This window comes from Lygodium microphyllum, chromosome 9, assembly GCF_053477565.2.
Source record: "Lygodium microphyllum isolate KBCC chromosome 9, Lygodium_microphyllum_v1.1.10, whole genome shotgun sequence".
NCBI classification, from domain to species: Eukaryota; Viridiplantae; Streptophyta; class Polypodiopsida; order Schizaeales; family Lygodiaceae; genus Lygodium; species Lygodium microphyllum.
In genome coordinates this window covers 26786954-26806607 of record NC_141143.1, presented here as the reverse complement: position 1 = coordinate 26806607, position 19654 = coordinate 26786954, and the positions used below count along the sequence as shown (strand labels likewise).

The 19654-nt window shown below is 43.1% G+C and overlaps 1 protein-coding gene across 3 annotated transcripts in view; it reads left to right on the top strand.

The window, feature by feature from the left end:
• LOC148030889 (basic leucine zipper 23-like) overlaps window positions 1–17584 on the top strand; it is a 34986-nt gene extending 17402 nt beyond the window's left edge. Inside the window, exons 2-3 of one of the 3 annotated variants that reach the window (XM_087684434.1) lie at window positions 16107–16183; window positions 16327–17584. In XM_087684434.1, coding sequence (XP_087540560.1) covers window positions 16332–17018 — 687 coding nt within the window. In that variant the 5' untranslated portion in view covers window positions 16107–16183; window positions 16327–16331 and the 3' untranslated portion in view covers window positions 17019–17584. Of the gene's footprint in view, window positions 1–16106 lie in introns of all 3 variants that reach the window. The other 2 variants (XM_087684435.1, XM_087684433.1) reach the window with 2 other exon arrangements.
• Window positions 17585–19654: the final 2070 nt, after the last annotated feature.

Genomic DNA, 19654 nt, shown 5'->3' with positions numbered 1-19654 from the left:
CTTCTGCCTCTACTCCAAGGGTTACCCATGAGTCACTATTTCTTCATATTGTTGACATGGAGGAGCTTCCTTCAGTGGTTGCCTCATCTTCTAAGAGGCTTTGGCTGGTTGATAGTGGAGCTTCTAGTCATATGACTCCCCGAGGTGATTTGTTGCAGGATCTATGCCCTTGTGAGGGTTCAATCACTGTTGGTGACATTGTTTCGGTGCGTATTTGTGGTATTGGCACTTTGCCTTTATTTCCCGACTGCGCGTCAAGCTCCCTTTCACAGGCTCTTTATGTTGCAGACTTGGGCTTTCAACTCCTCTCAGTCTATGGCCTTACTAGGCTTGGTACCCGGGTTGTCTTCACCGAGTAGGCCGTTTGTATTGAGGATTCTTCTACACGGTCTATTATCATGATAGGTTGACAGGAGAGTGAGCTTTACAGGCTCCATTCCCCTTCTCTTATGCAGGGTCCTCCGAGGCAGTTGTCTATTGCCACATCCGTTTCCGCTTGTGTACCCTCTTTTCCATAGGTTCCTTCCCATCCCCCACCCTCCTCTCCAGCGGTTCCCTCGTACTCCCAATCCCTTTTGGAGGGGGACGATCTTGGTGATGTGGCTGTGGATTTCCTGGCCCCTAGTGTTTCAGAGGGGGATCGTGAGGAGCTTCTTCATCGGCAATCTTCATCAACAGACTTCATCAACATAGGCTTTCCTCTTGCCACCCCAGGATCGGTTTCTCCCTTGGCCTTCCGCCACATCCAAGATTTGAGAGGGGGTGTTAGCAGTCGTGTTTGTCATGCCTTGTCATCTCCTGCCTGTGAGCCTCGGTTTGAGTCAGACGAGGACTTTGGGAGCTTTGACCTATCTATCACTTGTTTTGACGGAGGAGGTAGCTAGTTCTAGAGCACTCATTTTATTGCATTTAGTGCATTTTCTCCTCTAGTTGGGATTTTATGTGCATTTCCTAGGGCAGTTTCTGCAGTTTTCAGCCTGTCTCACCTATCGGACATTGTCCACCCTTTTCGGGATTTTTTTGAGCATTCCTAGCATTTTTACCAGCATTAAATGTTGGTCGGACATATTTTTGGCCTTAAGTTTCAGGTCTACTAGTTTTTGGGTTTTTTGGCTATTTATAGCCATTTTCCACTTGGCAGTCAGTCAGATTATCATCTTGCCTCCTTCCTTTGCAGGTGCACACTCTGACTACGTCATCTTCCTCTGTCTTCAGTGCTGCCGTCATCATCAGCTTGATCTGGTGCCCTCACTGACCCTATGGGCTGTGTGCAAGGGCTGATCAGTCCTTTTGTATTCAGCATTTGTTCCTTGTTCAGTACAGGTTTCTTTTATTCTCTTGCAGATTGTCTCTCTCTTCCTCTGTGTTTGAGTTTCTTCTTTCGTTGTACACTCTCACAGAAGTCCCATATCCATCATCTCAAACTTCTCATGAAGTGCTGCCTTCTTTTGCTCGACCATCTGAGTATGGCCACCTGTCACAATCAAGTTGTCCATATAAAAGACAAACAACATGACCTTCACCTGAGGTGTGTACATAGAGCTAGGGGCCGGCTTTGGAACGCCTCCAAGTTCTCTTGGAGAAACGAGTCAATTTTCTCATTCCAAGTATGGGGAGCTTGCTTAAGGCCATAGAGAGCCTTTTTCAATGTGTACACCTTACCATTAGAAGAACTAAAGCTTGGAAGTTGCTTAATATAGATCTCCTCCTTCAACTCCCCATCCAAGAAGGCAAACTTCATATCCAGTTGATAGACTTTGTTAGCAGAGTATTTGTCAGCTCATGTGTGAGTCTGAGCTTGATCTGGACTGGGCATTTTTATTAGGTATTTTAGGTATTTTTCTAGTGTGGCATTTTATGCCAGTGGGGCATTTTTATGCACTAGTCGGCCAGCTTTAATGCCGTCCGACCAGCATTATTGCTCCCCACTTTTTCAGCCTATTTATACTCAGTGGCTCCTCCTCAGTCAGTCACTTCATCTTCACCATCTGCAGACTCTGTGGAGAGAGGAGCCAGTGCCAGTGCCCACGCAGCCAGTGACTCACTGTTGTATGCGACTGTCTCGTGTTCAGATATATGGATTCCATTTCCTGTGCATACATCTGAGTTCTCATTTGTATCGTGTTCTTTTCTTTTCTCTTTTTGTCTTGTGTTTCAGCAGTTTATTTCAGCACATGTTTATGCTTTCACCGCTGCTCCACTTCTGACATGGTATCAGTTTTCAGGATTTGTGTTTCTGCTGTGTTTTCTTGCTGATTTCAGGACTGGTTTGTACCCCTGCTGATCAGACGACTGCTGTCGCAGCCAGGCGACCTGTTTTGGGGCTGTTTTCAGCCTGCGTTTTTTGCAGTTTTGCCATCGCCTGCTGCCTCCGCACCCTCTGCTGCCTACGCACCCTCTGCTGCCTGCGTTTTTCATCTGCAGCTGCTGGCGACAGTTTTCTACCTGTTTTCTCCAGTTTACAGTCTGCGTTTTGCTGATTCAGCATCTCTCGTGGCTGGGTGGTTGTTCCTTCAGGCCGTTTTCTCTGTTTTTGGCAGTTTTTGACTGATTTTTTGACTTTCTGCAGCAGATTTTGTCTTCTATTGATCAGATTTTGGGTTCTATTGCATGTGAACTCTCATTTTCTGTAGTCTGTGCTTGTGTTTTGGCTGTGTTTCCTCTCTAAATTCCATCTCTTCTCTACTTCTCTTCTTATCCTCTCCATATGGCTCCTCCGTGCACTTCCACTGATGATAAGTTACATGGACCTGATTATCTCACATGGAGTGCTGTCATGAAAGCTTGGTTTGTGCAGAAGCGGCTATGGTACATCGTCTGTGGAGCTATTGCTCGACCTCTCCGTCCTTTTCCTCTTCCTGAAGACTTTGATGAGGACAATCATGAGGAAGCGGTGCTCACATGGGACTCGGACGATGCCCGTGCTTACTCGGCGTTGCTTCGGTGTATTTCTAAAGCGGTCTTACCGGCGGTTACCTCCTGTAGGACATCTCCTGAAGTATGGCAGAAGTTGCAGCAGATGTATGAGGCACCTTCCACCATGCGGGCCGTCACACTTTATGGCCAGCTCCAGCAGATGAAGTTTGAGCCGAAAGATACTATTCAGTCTTTTCTTCTTCGTGTTACGCAGGTACAGGACCAGCTTCGGCACATGCAATCTGCTCTTCCCGAGGTGCATCTCGTCGGAACGGTCCTCTACAAGCTCCCCCCGGAGTTTGATGGAGTAGCCAATGCTTTGCAGGCGTAGACATCATCAACTCCTGTCAGTTTTACACATATGACCTCGATGCTTCTTGAGCATGAGGCATCCTTGAGATTACAGGGGCGGCTTCTGGCACATTATGGAGGTGAGGCTTATGTAGCTTCAGAGAGGGGTGACGGGAAGAAGAAGTCGAAGGCCCAGTGTTACCACTGTGGCAAGAAGGGACATTTGCGGAAGGACTGCAAGAAGTTAGCGGCTTCCAAGAAGAAGGAGCAGAAGACGAAGCAGGATGCTAACTCTACCGATGAGTCCTCTGCTTCATCAGACTCCGACTCCGGTCCTCCGACCAAGGTGAAGTCCAAGGGGCGGAAGGGATCCTCTTCTTTGGATCGCGGGAAGGGCTTGGTGGCCCCTTCCTCGGCTGCTTTCTAGTGGTGGTGATGAGGTCATCCCTCACGACTCTCTTTATTTGTCAGCTTATGTGTGAGTCTGAGCTTGATCTGGGCTGGGCATTTTTATTAGGTATTTTAGGTATTTTTCTAGTGTGGCATTTTATGCCAGTGGGGCATTTTTATGCACTAGTCGGCCAGCTTTAATGCTGTCCGACCAGCATTATTGCTCCCCACTTTTTCAGCCTATTTATACTCAGTGGCTCCTCCTCAGTCAGTCACTTCATTTTCACCATCTGTAGACTCTGTGGAGAGAGGAGCCAGTGCCAGTGCCCACGCAGCCAGTGACTCACTGTTGTATGCGACTGTCTCGTATTCAGATATATGGATTCCATTTCCCGTGCATACATCTGAGTTCTCATTTGTATTGTGTTCTTTTCTTTTCTCTTTTTGTCTTGTGTTTCAGCAGTTTATTTCAGCACATGTTTATACTTTCACCGCTACTCCACTTCTGACAGACTTACCATCGTTTATGGCTAGCCAAGGCAAGAACTATGTGAATAGTAGCCATTCGAGTTGGCAAAAGTATGATGGAAATCAATACCTGGGCGTTGTGCAAAAGCTTTAGCAACAAGGTGGGCCTTGTGCTTATTCAACGTGCCATCACTACAGTACTTGTTCTTGAACACCCATTTGACTTCAATGATCTTCTTATGATTCGACACAAGATACCAAGTGCCATTGCTCTCAATGGATTCTAGCTCTTACTCCATTGCTTTCCGCCAATGATTATGCCATAAAGCCTCCTTTGCGGAAGTGGGTTCCCGATCTTGCATGACACACGTCATCAAAGAGCAATCAGTGTAAACAAGCTCGGCATGGTGTGCTCGGTTCCTTTGAGAACACTACAGACCATCTTGCGATTGTCACTTCTCAGGGACCCCCTCAATCCTTGCATCACAGAGTGTCACAAGCCCAATGAGGAGGAGGCCGGATCTTGCCTTGTCGCTCTCCATCTGCTGAAGTTTTTGGAAGGTCCACCAACGGTTGGGAAGAAATTGGTGAATTTGATGGCTGAGAATGGAGCTTCTCATCTGAAGAAGAGTCCTTAAGAGGCACAGGCTCTAAAGGAACAATCGCTGGCGCCTAGCTATCACGGGGATCTCCAAGAACAGGGTGTTCCTGACTCCCCTTTGAGGTTGGAACGTCCATGAACCTGATATGATGACTTGTGTAGATATCCCGCTTAACGGGATCATACAATCGATAGCCTTGAGATTGCAAGCTATAGCCCACAAACACTTGTCTTTTGAAAGCTGCTGTGTCTTTGGGATGAAAATATAGGTATCACACCCAAAAACCCTGAAATAAGAAATATCTAGCTTAGACCCAAAGTACTTCTCATATGGAGTCATACCAACAACAACAAAAGTAGGGGAACGATTAAGGATGTGAACTGCAGTAGCCATAGCCTCAACCTCAGCCCATAGATGCTAAGGTGCCTAACGATGCTCCATCATGGTACATGCCATCTCAATCACACTGTGATTTTGGTGCTCCAATATGCCATTCTCCTGAGGGGTGTTTGTATTGACAAACTCCTGGTGAATACCGCGATCTGCACAAAAAAGAGCAAGCTCATTAGAAACAAATTCTTCGCCCTTATCTCATCTTAATGTCTTTAGTCTCGGGCCGATCGGTTGTCCTCAAAGAGCAACCAATCCTTAGAGTTGGAGAAAACCTCGAATTTCAGCTTCAGAAAATAAGCCCATGTCATCTTGTTGTAATCATCCTTAATTAGCATGAAATACAAGCTCCCTCGAGGGGACTCCGTCCGCATCGGTCCACAAAGATCGATAGAAACAAGCTCTAAGGGTGTTGAAGACCACCTTGAAGCCTTGCTGGGACTAGCATCACGAGTTTGTTTCCCACGGATGCAGGATACACAAGCTGCTAGCTCACCGCAATACTTGGCAAACCTTGAACAAGCGGTCCCTTTGACGCCTTCTGAAGGTAACTATAATTGAGGTGACCAAATTGAGTGTGCCAAAGCTTTCACTGTGTTTGTGAGGTAAAAAGAAGAGAAGTCAAGGCAGAAGAAGACCGTAACTTGTAGACTCCATTCTCCTCATAACGTGAAGAAAGAAACTATCTCGATCCACGATCAAGAATCCGAAAAAAATCCACATTAAATTTGACCAATAGGGCGGAGGGTACAAATCTTGTGCACCAAAAGTAGACGTTACCCCAAGACTAGTACATAAAGTACCTACCTCAGATGTATGAGCATGACCTCACCCATCTGGAAGAAGATGCATGTCTCGATCCACGATCAAGAATTCGAAAACAATCCACATCAAATTTGACCAAAAGGTTGAGGGTACAAATCTTGTACACTAAAAGTAGATGGTACCCTAAGGTCGGCACATAAAGCACCTCAGATGTATAAGCACCATCTCGCCCATTTGGAAGAAGATGCATGTCTCCCCGTTCCTGTATAGAAATAGACGAATTGTCACCAATGAGAATTTGGCCATGCGAAGGCTGCAAATAAGCAACACCTGTTGAAGGAGTCATGGTCCGTGAGGCATCATTGTCAATAATACACTCTTGAGTGTATGGGATTGTTATTGTAGCATTAGAAGCCGTCAGGGTCAAATTCTCAACCACCTCCAAGTGGAGGAAAGTAGTTGATGAGAGAGCAACTACCGCTTCGGAATCCTCCAAAGATTTCTCCTTCTTCTCCTTGCTGGGGTAATCCTACTTCAAGCGACTTGTTTTCCATAGATATGACAAGTGGACTCCTTTTCTTTGTCCTTCGTTTTGTCCTCCTCCTTTTGGTTCTTTCCCTTCTTCTAAGAGGACTAACCAACCAAAGTCTCAGATTTAGAAGCATTGGTCCCTTCAATTGCTTCTCTTGGTCCAAGACTATAGGAATCAACTCTTTCCATCGAAGAGTCTCAAACCGCCATGAAGCAATCAAGGTGGAATAAAAATCACTGAAACGGGGCGGTAACTATGAAAGAAGAGTTATCGCCATGTCTTTAGAAGTGATCACCTTCCTTGCATTTTGTATCTGCATCTGAAGTTGCCTTAAGTTGTTAATATGGTTCCACATGGAAGATGACTTGTCGATACTCATGGTCCTCATTTGCACTTTCAAAGAAACTCGCTTCATGATGGTTATATGATTGTACATCGGATCAAGCTCCAGCCATATCTTGTGGGCCATCGTCAAATGCTCAATATGAGAGAAAAGAGTTGTAGTATATGAAATAAATAAAAACGAGCGGATACGAGCATTGAGTTTATCCCAATGCGCTTGAGCCTTTGACAACTTTGACAACTCTGTAGGGTAAGGTTAGGCACGGAGATCGAGGTAGACAGTCATTACGCGCAGTGAGAGAGACAGAGAGTGTGTGAGAGAGCAGAGTAGAGAGTGAACACGTTTTTCAATACAATGACGAGTGTACCACTTTAGGTTTTTAGATAGATATATGTATGAAAGTACAATGTGCTAAGGGTGTGTTCACACCCGTGCACATATAAAAAGGCACAATGGCCCTTTATTCCCAACAACCTCCCACCTAAAGGCAATGTGCCTTAAGAGGAGAAAAGAATTAGCTAAGTCTAGGTATGTAGAAAGCTGAAATAAATATATCTATCCAACTCCCATCATCTGTCGTCGGCAATGAGCAAACCGCTCTGCTGGAAGACCCTTCGTGAGAAGGTCTGCAGGATTATCATCTGTATGCACTTTGACAAGCTCAATGCTCTTGCTGTCAAGTACATCTCTAACGAAGTGGTACTTCACCTGTATGTGCTTTGTCTTTGCATGAAAGACAAGATTCCGTGCTAGCATGATAGCACTCTGACTATCACAATGGAAAACATGTAACTCTGTGATACCAAGCTCTCCCACTAGACGTGAAAGCCATAAAGTCTCCTTGCATGCCTCAGTGGCAGCTACATACTCTGCCTCTGTAGTAGACAATGCAACACACATTTGTAGCCTGGAGATCCAAGAGATTGCTTCTCCTGTGAAAGTAAACACATACCCAGAAGTGGACTTCTTGCAGTCCGCACGACCAGCATAGTCTGCATCCGTAAAGCTAACAACAGATGCCTTCTGCTTTCCAAAGCAGATGCACAACTCCTTTGTGTCTTTGAGGTATCTCATAATACCTTTCACTGCATCCCAATGCTTTTTGCCAGGGGTTGCCATCTATCTGCTAACCACTCGCATTGCAAAAGCAATGTTAGGACATGTAGCAACCATAGCATACATCAAACTGCCAACAGTTGAAGCATATGGTATCTTGGCCATTTCAACCTTCTCATCATCAGATGTAGGGATGTTCTCTGCACTGAGTTTCACATATGGAGGCAATGGAACCCCAATTATTTTTCCCCCCTCCATATTGAAACGTTGCAAAACTTTGGAGATATACTCCTGCTGAGATAGATAGAGTAAGCCTTTAGATCTATCTCTGAGTATTCGCATGCCAAGAATGTGATTTGCATCACCCAGATCCTTCATGTCAAAGCTGCCATGAAGTCTTTGCTTCAGTGAATCCAAGGCATGAGTATCCCTGCCAGCAAGCATGTCATCTACATATAAAACCAAGATAATCAGGCTGCTATCTGCTGCCTTCTTGGTGTACAAGCAGTGATCCACTTGACTTCTATGAAAGCCTTGGGATTGCATGAATGTATCAAACTTATGATACCATTCTCTTGGTGCTTGTTTCAGCCCATACAAACTCCTTTTGAGTTTACATACCATTTTTTCTTTCCCTTGTTTAACAAACCCTTCAGGCTGCTGCATATATATGTCTTCATGCAGATCACCATGTAAAAACGCAGTCTTTACATCCATTTGTATGAGCTCCATATCCTCAACTGCAACCAAACCCAAAATGGTTCTCAATGTAGTCATCTTGACTACAGGAGAGAAAATCTCATCAAAGTCAATTCCATGCTCTTGCTTGTACCCCTTTGCAACCAATCTTGCTTTGTACTTGGGTGAGGAACCAGAAGTGACCATCATCTTGTAAACCCATTTGCATGGAAGGGTTTTCTGCCCTTTAGGCAACTGCACCAAGTTCCAAGTGCCATCTTTTTCAAGAGATTCCATCTCTGACAGCATGGCTTTATACCATTTCTTGTTGTCCTGTCTGTCCATTGCTTCCTTGAAGCAAGACTGTTCACCATAGTCTGTCAACATGACATACTTAGCCACATTAATTGCACTAGGAACAAATCTGTCAGGTTGTCTAGTAGCCCTAGATGATCTCCTAACCCAATGGTCATTGTTTGCTGGTTGTTCTTGCAAATTTCCATTTTCAGCATGTTGTCGTGGCATTTCAGCCTGCAAATCAGCATTAACAGCTTGCTGTCCTGGCTGTTCTTGCACATGTAATGGCTCATTTTCATGGGCAATAGCTGGCTGATCATTTCCAGCATCATTTCCTGCATTTACAGTAGGCATTTGCTGTTGTACAACGGGCACATTTTGCTATCCAAAAGGTACTTCTTCTCGGAATACAACCCTATGGACCTCCTCAGTCTTTTCGGGCTGTATATGCATGCGATATTCCCGGAAGATAACGTCATTGCTGCGTACTACTTTCCTTTTCTCGGGATTCCATAATTTATACCCCATTTCACCCTCGTCACCATATCCTAAGAAAATGCATTTACAGGACTTTGGCTCAAGTTTGCTACGTTTTTCTTTACGAATGTGCACAAAAGCCTTGCAGCCAAACACTTTTAGATGAGCATATGAAGGTGGCTTGCCCGACCACGCTTCTTGGGGAACTCCCCTCCCCAAAGACCTGTTTGGTGATTGATTAATCAAGTGAACGGCTACCATAACCGCCTTTGCCTAAAAACCATGGGGTAATGCAGCATGAGACAGCATCGTATTGACCTTATCCTATATGGTCTGATTCATACGCTTTGCAACTCCATTTTGGGCTGGATTATGAGGGGCAGTGAGTTCCCTCTTTATCCCTTTGCTGTCGTAAAATGCGTGAAAGGCTTTGGACACATATTCCCCACCATTGTCAGAGCAAAGACACTTAAGTGTCTTATTTGTCTGATTTTCAGCCAATGCCAAGAATTTTTTAAACTTGTCAAGCACTTCATCCTTGCTACGAATAGGGTAAAACCATACTTTCCGTGTGGTATCATCGACAAAGGTGACAAAATATTTCTTTCCCCCTAAAGATAATCTTGGCATTTGACATACATCCGAATGTACTAACTCTAGAGGAGAAGATTTCAAAGAAAGAGACTTTTTGTGAGAAGTCTGTGCATGTTTGCCATAAATACAATGATCACAGTGCTCAAAATCAGCATAACGAAGACAAGGCAAGTAATCCAAATGAGAAAGCACTTTCATTCCTGTTTGACTCATGTGTCCCAACCGGCCGTGCCACAAAGAAACACTTGGCTGCTTAGTCACGGCAACAACATGGTCACGCACACTAGATACATGAAGTGGATACAACGTATCACTCTTGCAACCTCTGGCAATAACCCTAGATCCCTTGCAAATCTTCCATTTTCCATCACCAAAGGTGGTGTGAAAACCATCATCATCTAGCTGCCCTGTGCTAATCAAGCTCTTCTTGAGCTGAGGTACATGCCGTATATGCTGAAGTGTAAAGATAGAGCCATGCTGAAACTGTAACTGCACATTGCCCATACTTGCAATCTCACATGCATAGTTGTTCCCAAGATGGACAATACCATGTCGACCCCCTGTATAGGCGGAAAACCACTCACGATGAGGGGTGACATGAAAGGAAGCAGGTGAATCAAGAATCCAGGTATGCATGTCATCATCTGTATCTGCAAGTAGAGCATGTGCATCAAAATGTGAAGAGACAAAGAGTGCATCACTCCCACTGTCACTGTCATGAGTGATTACATTTACCTCTTCAATTTTTACACTACTCTTCTTAGGTTGATTGTCCTTCTTCTCTTCCTTGCAATCATCTATCTTCTTGCCTTTTCCTTTCTCTTTCTTCCATTTGTAGCAGTCACGTTTAAAGTGACTCTTCTTGCCACACTGATGGCATTCAACATCTTTGCCACATGATTTATTGCGTCCCTTGCCATCATATTTGCCCTTTTGTTGTGATATGCCGCTAGTATGCAAAGCACTGGAAGACTTACTGGATGCATTGTTCTGCCGATTCATTTCTTTCATAAGTAGAGCATTCTCTACATCAGCATACAAAAGGATCACATTAGAATTGCTCATAACAGTCCTGAATGTATCCCAACTCTCTGGTAGAGTGCAAAGCAAGAAAGTAGCCTTAAATTCCTCATCAATCATGAACTTCAAGGCAACTAGCTGGCTGAAAATGGAGTTAAACTCACTCAAGTGAGTAGACATTGCTATACCTTCTTTCATACGCAAATCCATAAGCTTTGTCAGCCAATACACTTTGCTTGCAGCACTCTTCTGTGCATATAGTCCTTCCAGTCTAGTCCATATAGCATATGCAGAATCTAAATCTTCAATGTTGAAGAGTAAGGCATCAGAAATCGATAGTTCTATGGTTGAGTGTGCAAGCTCATTCAACTCATCCCAATCGTCTTGATCCATGTCTGCAGGCTTTTCCCCTTAGTTTTGATCGGCTTTGCCTGCTTCTTTTGTAACAGGATATTGTCTCACCGTTTTTGCCAAAATGCAAAATTATGTGCGCCTTCAAGCTTCTTTATATGCATCAAATTACTGTTGTCATTGCTGCCAGCCATGGTTTTCAGCCCAAATGTGACCAAAAAACCAGTAAATGCAGGTCCAAACTGTCACCCAAGTGACCAAGGTGCAAACAAGTACCAATCAGCAATATTTGACTACGCAGAAGTACAGATTTCAGATCTGTAATTAAGTTTTCAGAAGCACCAAACCAAGTGCTACAGCATTATCCAACTGATTACAGCTGTTCCAAAGGGCATGTGCATCACATTACATGAGAAATCCCAAAATTTCAGCTGCAATTTCTGTTGGTCATGTACCCAAGGGCATAAAATTCAACACGAACGGTCAAAAGCCCCAAAATTTTGTGCTCAAAGCGTCAAACACACATTTGCATTTCCTCTGTTATGCATAGGACTGTCCAATTTTACCAAAATATCATTGTTGCATCTTGCTCGTACCAAATTTGGACAAATCCCCAAATTTTCCAAGTCCTACGTGCACTAATTTCAATGAAATTGAAAGAATTTCACTAAAATGTGAAAAGCCTCAAAATTCCTGGAAAAATGTGCACCGACTTTGCAATTTCTGAGTCAGATTGTCCAATTCTGTGTTGAGATCCCCAGATTCGAGAAAAGCCCCAAATTTCTGAGCCGATTTTGCACAGATCTGAGATTTTGTGCTTACGCGCACGAAACCTTGTCAGTGGGTGAAAGAAATTTAAAAACAGATTGAATTTTTTGGAAAAATTATGACGGGTCTGTTGACTCGTCAGTCATGCACTATGACGCCCGCTTATTCGCCGTTACGCGTTCAATTGGGCCGCCGATCAGCTGCGGCCTCCGACAAGCTGCAACACGTCACCTGTCACTGCCAGCTTGGCAGTACGTCAGTCGCCTGCCACACACACGTCCTTCAGTCATGTGGCAGCCGTATCCTGTCCACCTGGCAGCGCGTCAGCTGCCTGACCCGTCGAGGAGGTCGCCTGTTCTCCAGTAGCAACTTTGGCAGTGACGACTGTTGCCCGCCAGCGATTCTTTCTCGTACTGCACCTCTCAACAGCTTGAGTGAGCCATTGGCTCTGATACCAGTTTGTAGGGTAAGGTTAGGCACGGAGATCGAGGTAGACAGTCATTACGCGCAGTGAGAGACAGAGAGAGTGCAAGAGAGCAGAGTAAAGAGTGAACACGTTTTTCGGTACAATGATGAGTGTACCACTTTAGGTTTTTAGATAGATATATGTATGAAAGTACAAGGGTGTGTTCACACCCGTGTACATATAAAAAGGCACAATTTATTCCCAACAAACTCCACCTTATCATTGGAAGAGAGTTTGGACTTGTCTTGTGAAGAAGGATGATGAATAGCCTCTCCATAAAAAGCTCCGCCAAATCATAGGACTCCAAAATGGCAAACATCATGACCCGATAGATGCAGTATTTATTGCCATTGAGCTTTGTAATTCTTGCCATCGAGCTTTTAATTTGATGGAAGAGCTGGTAAGACGGGCCATGATCGCCTAAAACTCTGTCTCGGCTTCAGAAGACATCTTTACCAACAACGGTTGCACAAAACACCAAAAACAGCCCTCTGGGAGTGTGAAAATACAGCTTGCTAGGGCTCTTGACCACCCGTCCCATTCCTTCACCACCTGCCGGAGGCAATGAAAAGTTAAAATCTGCACAAGGCCCAAAACGCAGCCTTCTTCCTTCTCTAATAGCAAAAAACCAGCACTAGCTCGATCAAGGGTTTTTTCATTCCACCAACTCTTCCTAGGGTGCTTCTATTCTATTCCAAAAGAAGAAGGATGATACCCTCAAACTACATATTGATTATAGGGGATTAAATCAAGTCACCATTAAGAATAAGTACCCCATTCCTTGGATCAAGGAGCTATTGGAGGCAATGATCTTTTTTGAGATATTATCAAATTTAGATAAAGGATAAAGACATACCAAAGATGTCCTTGAATACCAAGTATAACTATTACAAATTCACCGTAATGTCTTTTGGACTAACCAACACTCCTACAACTTTTAATAGGCTAGTCCAAGTTAGTTTCTAGCCATACCTAGATGAATATGCCCTCATATTTTTTTATAACATCTTCTCCTTTCTCACACGTCACGCTCGTCTCAGCCTTGTTTTGATGCGCAGCCCTCTTGCTTGCCCTTGAATGCTGAAAACGCAGCCTTGTGTTGCGCTGAAATCTCCTCTTCAGATGGGTCCAAGTTAGTCCTTCAATGCTCTCATACCATGTCAGAGTGAAGCAATGCGGAAGCGAATGGCTAAGACAAAGAGTGAACAGAGAGAGGAGAGAGAGAGAGAAAGGGACAGTGAGATGCAGAAAATCTGTAGTGAAGAATGCTGTATAAGGATGCAGAAATATACATGGGTGCAGAGAGAATGTTTGTGTATGTCTCCACCTCGAAGATCTCAGCCTTTGTTAGCCCCGAGGGTAGTCTCTATGATTTGCAGCCTAAAAACTAGGAGCACAACTGGGGAAGACTGCAAAAAACTAGGGCCAATAAATAGGCCAGCAAAAAATGCAAAAAAATACCAGGTCGACTGCGTCAAATGCAGTCGACTGGTCAGCAAACTGGCCAACCCGACCAGCTGTCCGACCTGAGAACTACTGTTGCTTGACACGCCAGTTGCCACGTGGCACTCTCACTGCACTTGTCGCATGCTATACTTGTTGCTCCTGCCTGTCCTGGGAATGTCCAGCTCTAACAGGTCTACCAAGTCTTCCTCTTCCATCTATTTTGCATCCATTGGTGAATAATTTTGAAGCTTCACTAAATATCTCCTAGAAACTTTACCTCTAAGCTTTCTTTCCTTATGTGCCAAGATCTGCTTAGGTACCAAAATCTCATCGAGCTTCTCAGCCTTAGGCTAAATTTCATCAGACATATTCTTTGACATATCACCATGAAAAGGCCTCAACAAATTGACATGCTCAGATACCAAAATCTCATTCAGCTTCTTAGCCTTAGGTTGAATTTCAGCAGACATATCATTTGGCATATCACCATGAAAAGGCCTCAACAAATTGACATGCAAGGCATTGTGTCTTATGCTCAATTTCAGATACATCCTCTTTCTTCATTCATCTTTTCAACCTTGCCTTTTCAAAATGCAACGATACATAATCGCCCTTTGCAAACTGCAAAGCACATCTATGGCGATCACTCTCTTTTGCTTTTCATGTGATCTCTAAAGTGCATACTTTATCTTTGGATAGGCTGCATCTAAGTTTTCCACATAATGATTAGCCTTAAAGATCTTATTCTAAGTTTGGAGGATAGGTGGTATCTTCTTGCCACACTTAACGACCTCAAATGGAGCTTTGCCAATGGAATTATGTAGTGTATTGTTATATGCAAACTCAACTAATGGCAAATAGTGCTCCCACTATGTCTTGTGGTTTGAAACATAGCACCTCAAAAGATCCATCGCTTGACCATATGTCTGTGGATGAAAGGATGATGAGAATTTCAGCGTGGTACCTAGGTTCTCAAACAACTCCTTTCAAAATATGTTTGCTAAAAATGCAAATGATAGTCCATATCCATTGTTCCCTGTAGGTGTCCTAGGAAGCTCAAAAATAAAATTCATTGCAATGCTTTGCCAAGGCCTATCTGGAATAGGCAAGGGTTGCAACAAGCCTAGCATCTTTTGCCTATCATGCTTTACCTTTTGACATACAATGCATCTCTTGACAAAATGTTCTATATCATGCCTCAAAGTTGACACATGATTTTTTGTTTTGTTTGTGAGAGGGCCTGCACGTGTTGCCCAATGCGGCAATGCTCAGTGGGCATGGAGAGTGCCTAGTTAATGAGTCTACTTGCCTTTTCTTTGAACTTATCTAGGAGGTATGGGTCTCTCTTCTCAGCTACCCTAGGAGTTAGTATGAGTTGGGTATGCACAATAAGTTGTGCAAGTGCTATCACAAGGCCAAACCCTTACACCCTTGGTTTTGTCAGACAAGTCCACTTATTTCCACTTCCTTCGGTCGATAGCTCTAGCAACACTAGCATTGTGCAAAAGGAGTTTCATGCCCACCTTGGGCATCAGCTTGTAGGAGGTGTCTATCCCCATGAGCTACCCATTAGACACCTATGGTAGGCTGTAGCCCATTTTGGTGAAGCTGACCGTTTGGTGATATCACAAGAACCAAGCTTTCAGCACGTGTCTCATGCATTTGGGGTATATTGTCATTTGCACTTGGTGGTTGACATTCTCTAAGTGCATTGTTCTTATAGAAAAAGCAATATTGCTCCCAAAATGACTTTGACCCTGATAGGGGTGTTGAGTATATATGGTCCACAAATTGCCACTCAGTGTGTAGTGTCAGTTTGAGCTATTTTACCATGGGTTTTGATTAATAAGGGATCTATGATTGTACTGTGGTATTCCAAAGGACTAGTTTTCACAAGAAAAAAGTGTGCATATGTGTGTCCAAATTCAATTGGCTCAAGTGTGGCTTTGGGTTTTTCACCAGCATTTCACAAAACAAAGTTTTTTATGTGCGCATGCATGTGTGTGCATGTGCAAGGATTAGTGATAGAGTACCGTTATAACTGTTTAGACATGCTACATAGCAGTTTTGTTTTACGAGGAACTTTCTGATGTCCTTGTTTTATTGTAGTTGATAGTTGGTGTAGCTAGAATAAAGTAGCATTATAATTATTTGGATATTCTGCATGGCATCTTTCTTTATATTTAATGATATGGAGATTATTGTTTGATAGTAACTGATAGTGTTTGTATTTACAATCTATTTTTTGAACTACAGGTTACACCCTTAGAGGTGTCTGTGCTAGTTTAGGCAGTTGACCAACTGTCGCAAATTCGGTTTTTATCAATCATTCGGTCTCCACTTAAATCTTCAGGCTACTTTATCTACTCACAGCAGAAAGATTGCTCTCTAGAAAATTTTGTAATGGATGATGGAGAAGTTGACTTCTCAGATCATGATGATGTCTTTGCTCAATGCAATGACTTACCTGCTGCAGGTTCCATGGAAAACTTTCTGGACGAGCTTCTGAAAAATACCCATGCCTGCACACACATGCACACTTGCAATCCCCCTGGCCCTGATAACACACACACTCATACCTGTGTCCACACCCACACACAGCTTTTTACCCCTGTGGAAGATGAAAAGACAACAGACAATTCGGGAAGTCCTCCAGATGTTTTTGCTTCATCTACTAAGAAACGGCCCTTAGGAAACAGAGAGGCAGTGAGAAAGTATAGAGAGAAGAAAAAGGCCCACACAGCTTATTTAGAGCAGCAGGTGGAGCAACTTCGTACATTGAATCAGCAATTGGTCAAAAGGCTGCAGGGCCAAGCTGCATTGGAAGCTGAAGTTGTTCGCCTTAGGAATCTCCTCTCTGAATTTCGTGGTAGAATAGATGGCGAACTTGCTTCACATCCCCTTCAAAGAGTGCCATTAGACTCCACAACCCAGAAGGAAGTCACTTTGCAGCCTCTTCCAGGTGGTTACTTTCTCAATTCTTTCAATGTCCCCTGTGGTGAAGATGTGCGTTGTTTCCATCCTTCCATTCCAACCAAGAATAGTCCCACAACACCACAGGGGCACCAGTCGCGAGGTTCAGGATCTGGTCTATCTTGTGAAAGAAGTGTTCGCAACTGTAAAAGCAGAAGATTGGATAGCAACAAACACAAGGATGGAAAGACTTGAGATATTACTAGAATGGGTGAATGTGAATAATTCTGAACAGGTACATACTGGGATTTTGTCTAATGCCATAGCAAAGCTTTGCATCCTGATCAGTGTTTTCTTCAGGGATTACACAGTTGGTGCTGAGGTTAAGGCGGAGGAGAAGTGAACATTGGTTCATTCTTAATTCAGGGCCCATCCTCCCTTAGACTTGACCACCTGGACTTGAAATCTATAGCTTGTATAGCTGCTTAGCCTTACCTGTTGTTCTTTGCTGCTGGGACACTCTGAACTGCATGCCAAATTCAGAATGCTGGTAACATTGTTGCTTTGGCATGTTCATGCAAGATGTCTTCTCCTAATATTGGAGTAGCAGTTTAAAATCCTTCTGAATGTTCAGGTCAGTAATTGTATTTGTTTGATATATTGAATACCCTAGTAGACTGCAGGATTCCTTTATTGCCTTTGTCTTACCATCTGACACCCTAATCTTTTTACTGACGACTATGATAAAGCTTGTAAAACACAGCATAGTAGTTTCAAGACGGATAATAAGCTCCTTTAATACTAGACTTCATTTTCCAATTGTGCAGTTATGGCATCTTATGTAAAATTTGGTACTAGTCTTAAATGTTTTCTAGCAAGATGCTTGCTCATGATTGGTGTGGAGATAGTGTCTTGTTCACATTGTCAGGGGTTCTGACCTATGATATGGCACGTCTGAGCTTCAAGTGTTAGAGATTGGGGGATAGGGTCTTAAATCTTCGTTGTGGGTCACTCAGGATGGTCCATAGGGTTGCAAGGCATGCTGCAAACCCGAACTGCTTCTCTAGTCCTTGAGGTCATCTCTTTGCAATTTTCTCGAGCAACACTTCTTGCTACAAGAGGGGAATGCAGGTTTCATGTGACAAATGATGAAACGTCTTCATCCAGACAGCATTTTTGAGGGTTAGACAAGCTTGGAGTCATCTTGTGACTTACGAGGGAAAACATTGTGGTGGCTCTTCAGGAGTTATCATTTACTACTGAAGTAAACTTTGGAAGTTACATAATCATCAATCTTTTCGTTTGATGGTCGGGCTAATACAGAGGTCTCATGATTGTTGTGATATTCCTACATCTCTTTGGTTTTAGGACGGTGCAGAAGCTTGATAGGGGTATTCATTTCCTGGATGTTGCAAGGTCTATCTCTATGTAATCATTAAGAGTCAATACATGAACACCAGCCTTATCTAATGGATAAACTTTGCAAGTTAGATTGCTTGTTGCAAATCGAGGAGACCTACCATGTGTTGTTATACATTGGCCTGAGCAAACCTTTGATAGCAATCTCTAATAGCTTGCTTGATCCATGAACACACAACGCACCATTGGGAAGGAAGAAACAAAGCATGGCAATAAAGAAAAGGTAATGATGAATGTGGCCTTATTGGGACAATCAATATAAAGCTATCGTGGAGAACTTGAGCAAGATATATGAGAATCAAGCGAATGTGGCAAAATAAAGATGGGGATGTGGTCATAGATCAAATAAGACACAAACATAATTATTGTGACCTTTTTACTTGTATGCGCACATGATTGGGTGTTGGGAAACCACCTTGAGTAGCTTTTCCTAGTATTTAATGTCTTTGTACATGGTAACAATAGGGTCTATCTGTGATGATTTTTATACGTGCTAGTGACTTTTCACTTGGGTTCACTTAGATGAGTTGTGAGAATTTCTTTTGTCCTTGACAAGGGCTAGACCCAAGTCTCTAAAGAGGTAAGGGTTGAGTCAATTCTAGCTAACATTAGAGTGGGTTAGGTCAATATTAGCTAATATTAGAGTTGTCTAAGTTGCTCACAAGACTTAGCACTATTAGTTGTAGTTACGCGAGCAATACGAGTTGCATCATGATCTCTTTAGGTCTTCTTAATAAAAACATTAGAAGCATACGAAATGATAGCTAAAGACATTATATTGGTATGAATATTGATTATTATAATGGAGCTCACCATTGGAAGAGATAACAAAGGATTCCAAAATCATGGGTATTACTCATGTTTGTCTAGTTAGGCTAGGTGTATGAATATTACATGGTCTAGACTAGTGCATATGGAATCTTGCGAAATTCAATTGTTATCTTTGGCCAAATCTTTCCCTATGGATTCCATGAATGCAAACTACCTAGGATTCATTGATTTGTGGAAACTTGATTGCAATTGCAATGTCTCTTTTGTAGTACTACCGAACCATGAGATGATGCATTTAACCACATTAATTCAGTTTATTGATTTTTGACTTGGTTTTCATTTTTTAGGAGCTTGATGGACTTCTAATCTTTTGTACAAGAAGTGGGTAATGACATAGTCATTGATGGAGCTCAATATGGTTTGGTAACAAGCACATTGCATCAAAAATAGAAATGCCATGATATCTCATGCAAAGCTAAAAGGATCCCCATGAAATTCTTCTAAATGCAAACATGGACAGTGTGTAGATTAGATGTCGTGATAAAGCTGTCTTTTAACAAGGATGATTTTCATGGGGTATGCATACACATCTTACATGCCCAACAAGTCTAGTGAAGAATGGTATAGAGAGATCCATAAGAAAATGATTTGGAGTCTAGGCCAAATATGTTATTGAAAAAGAAATCTCGTAGTCACTCATA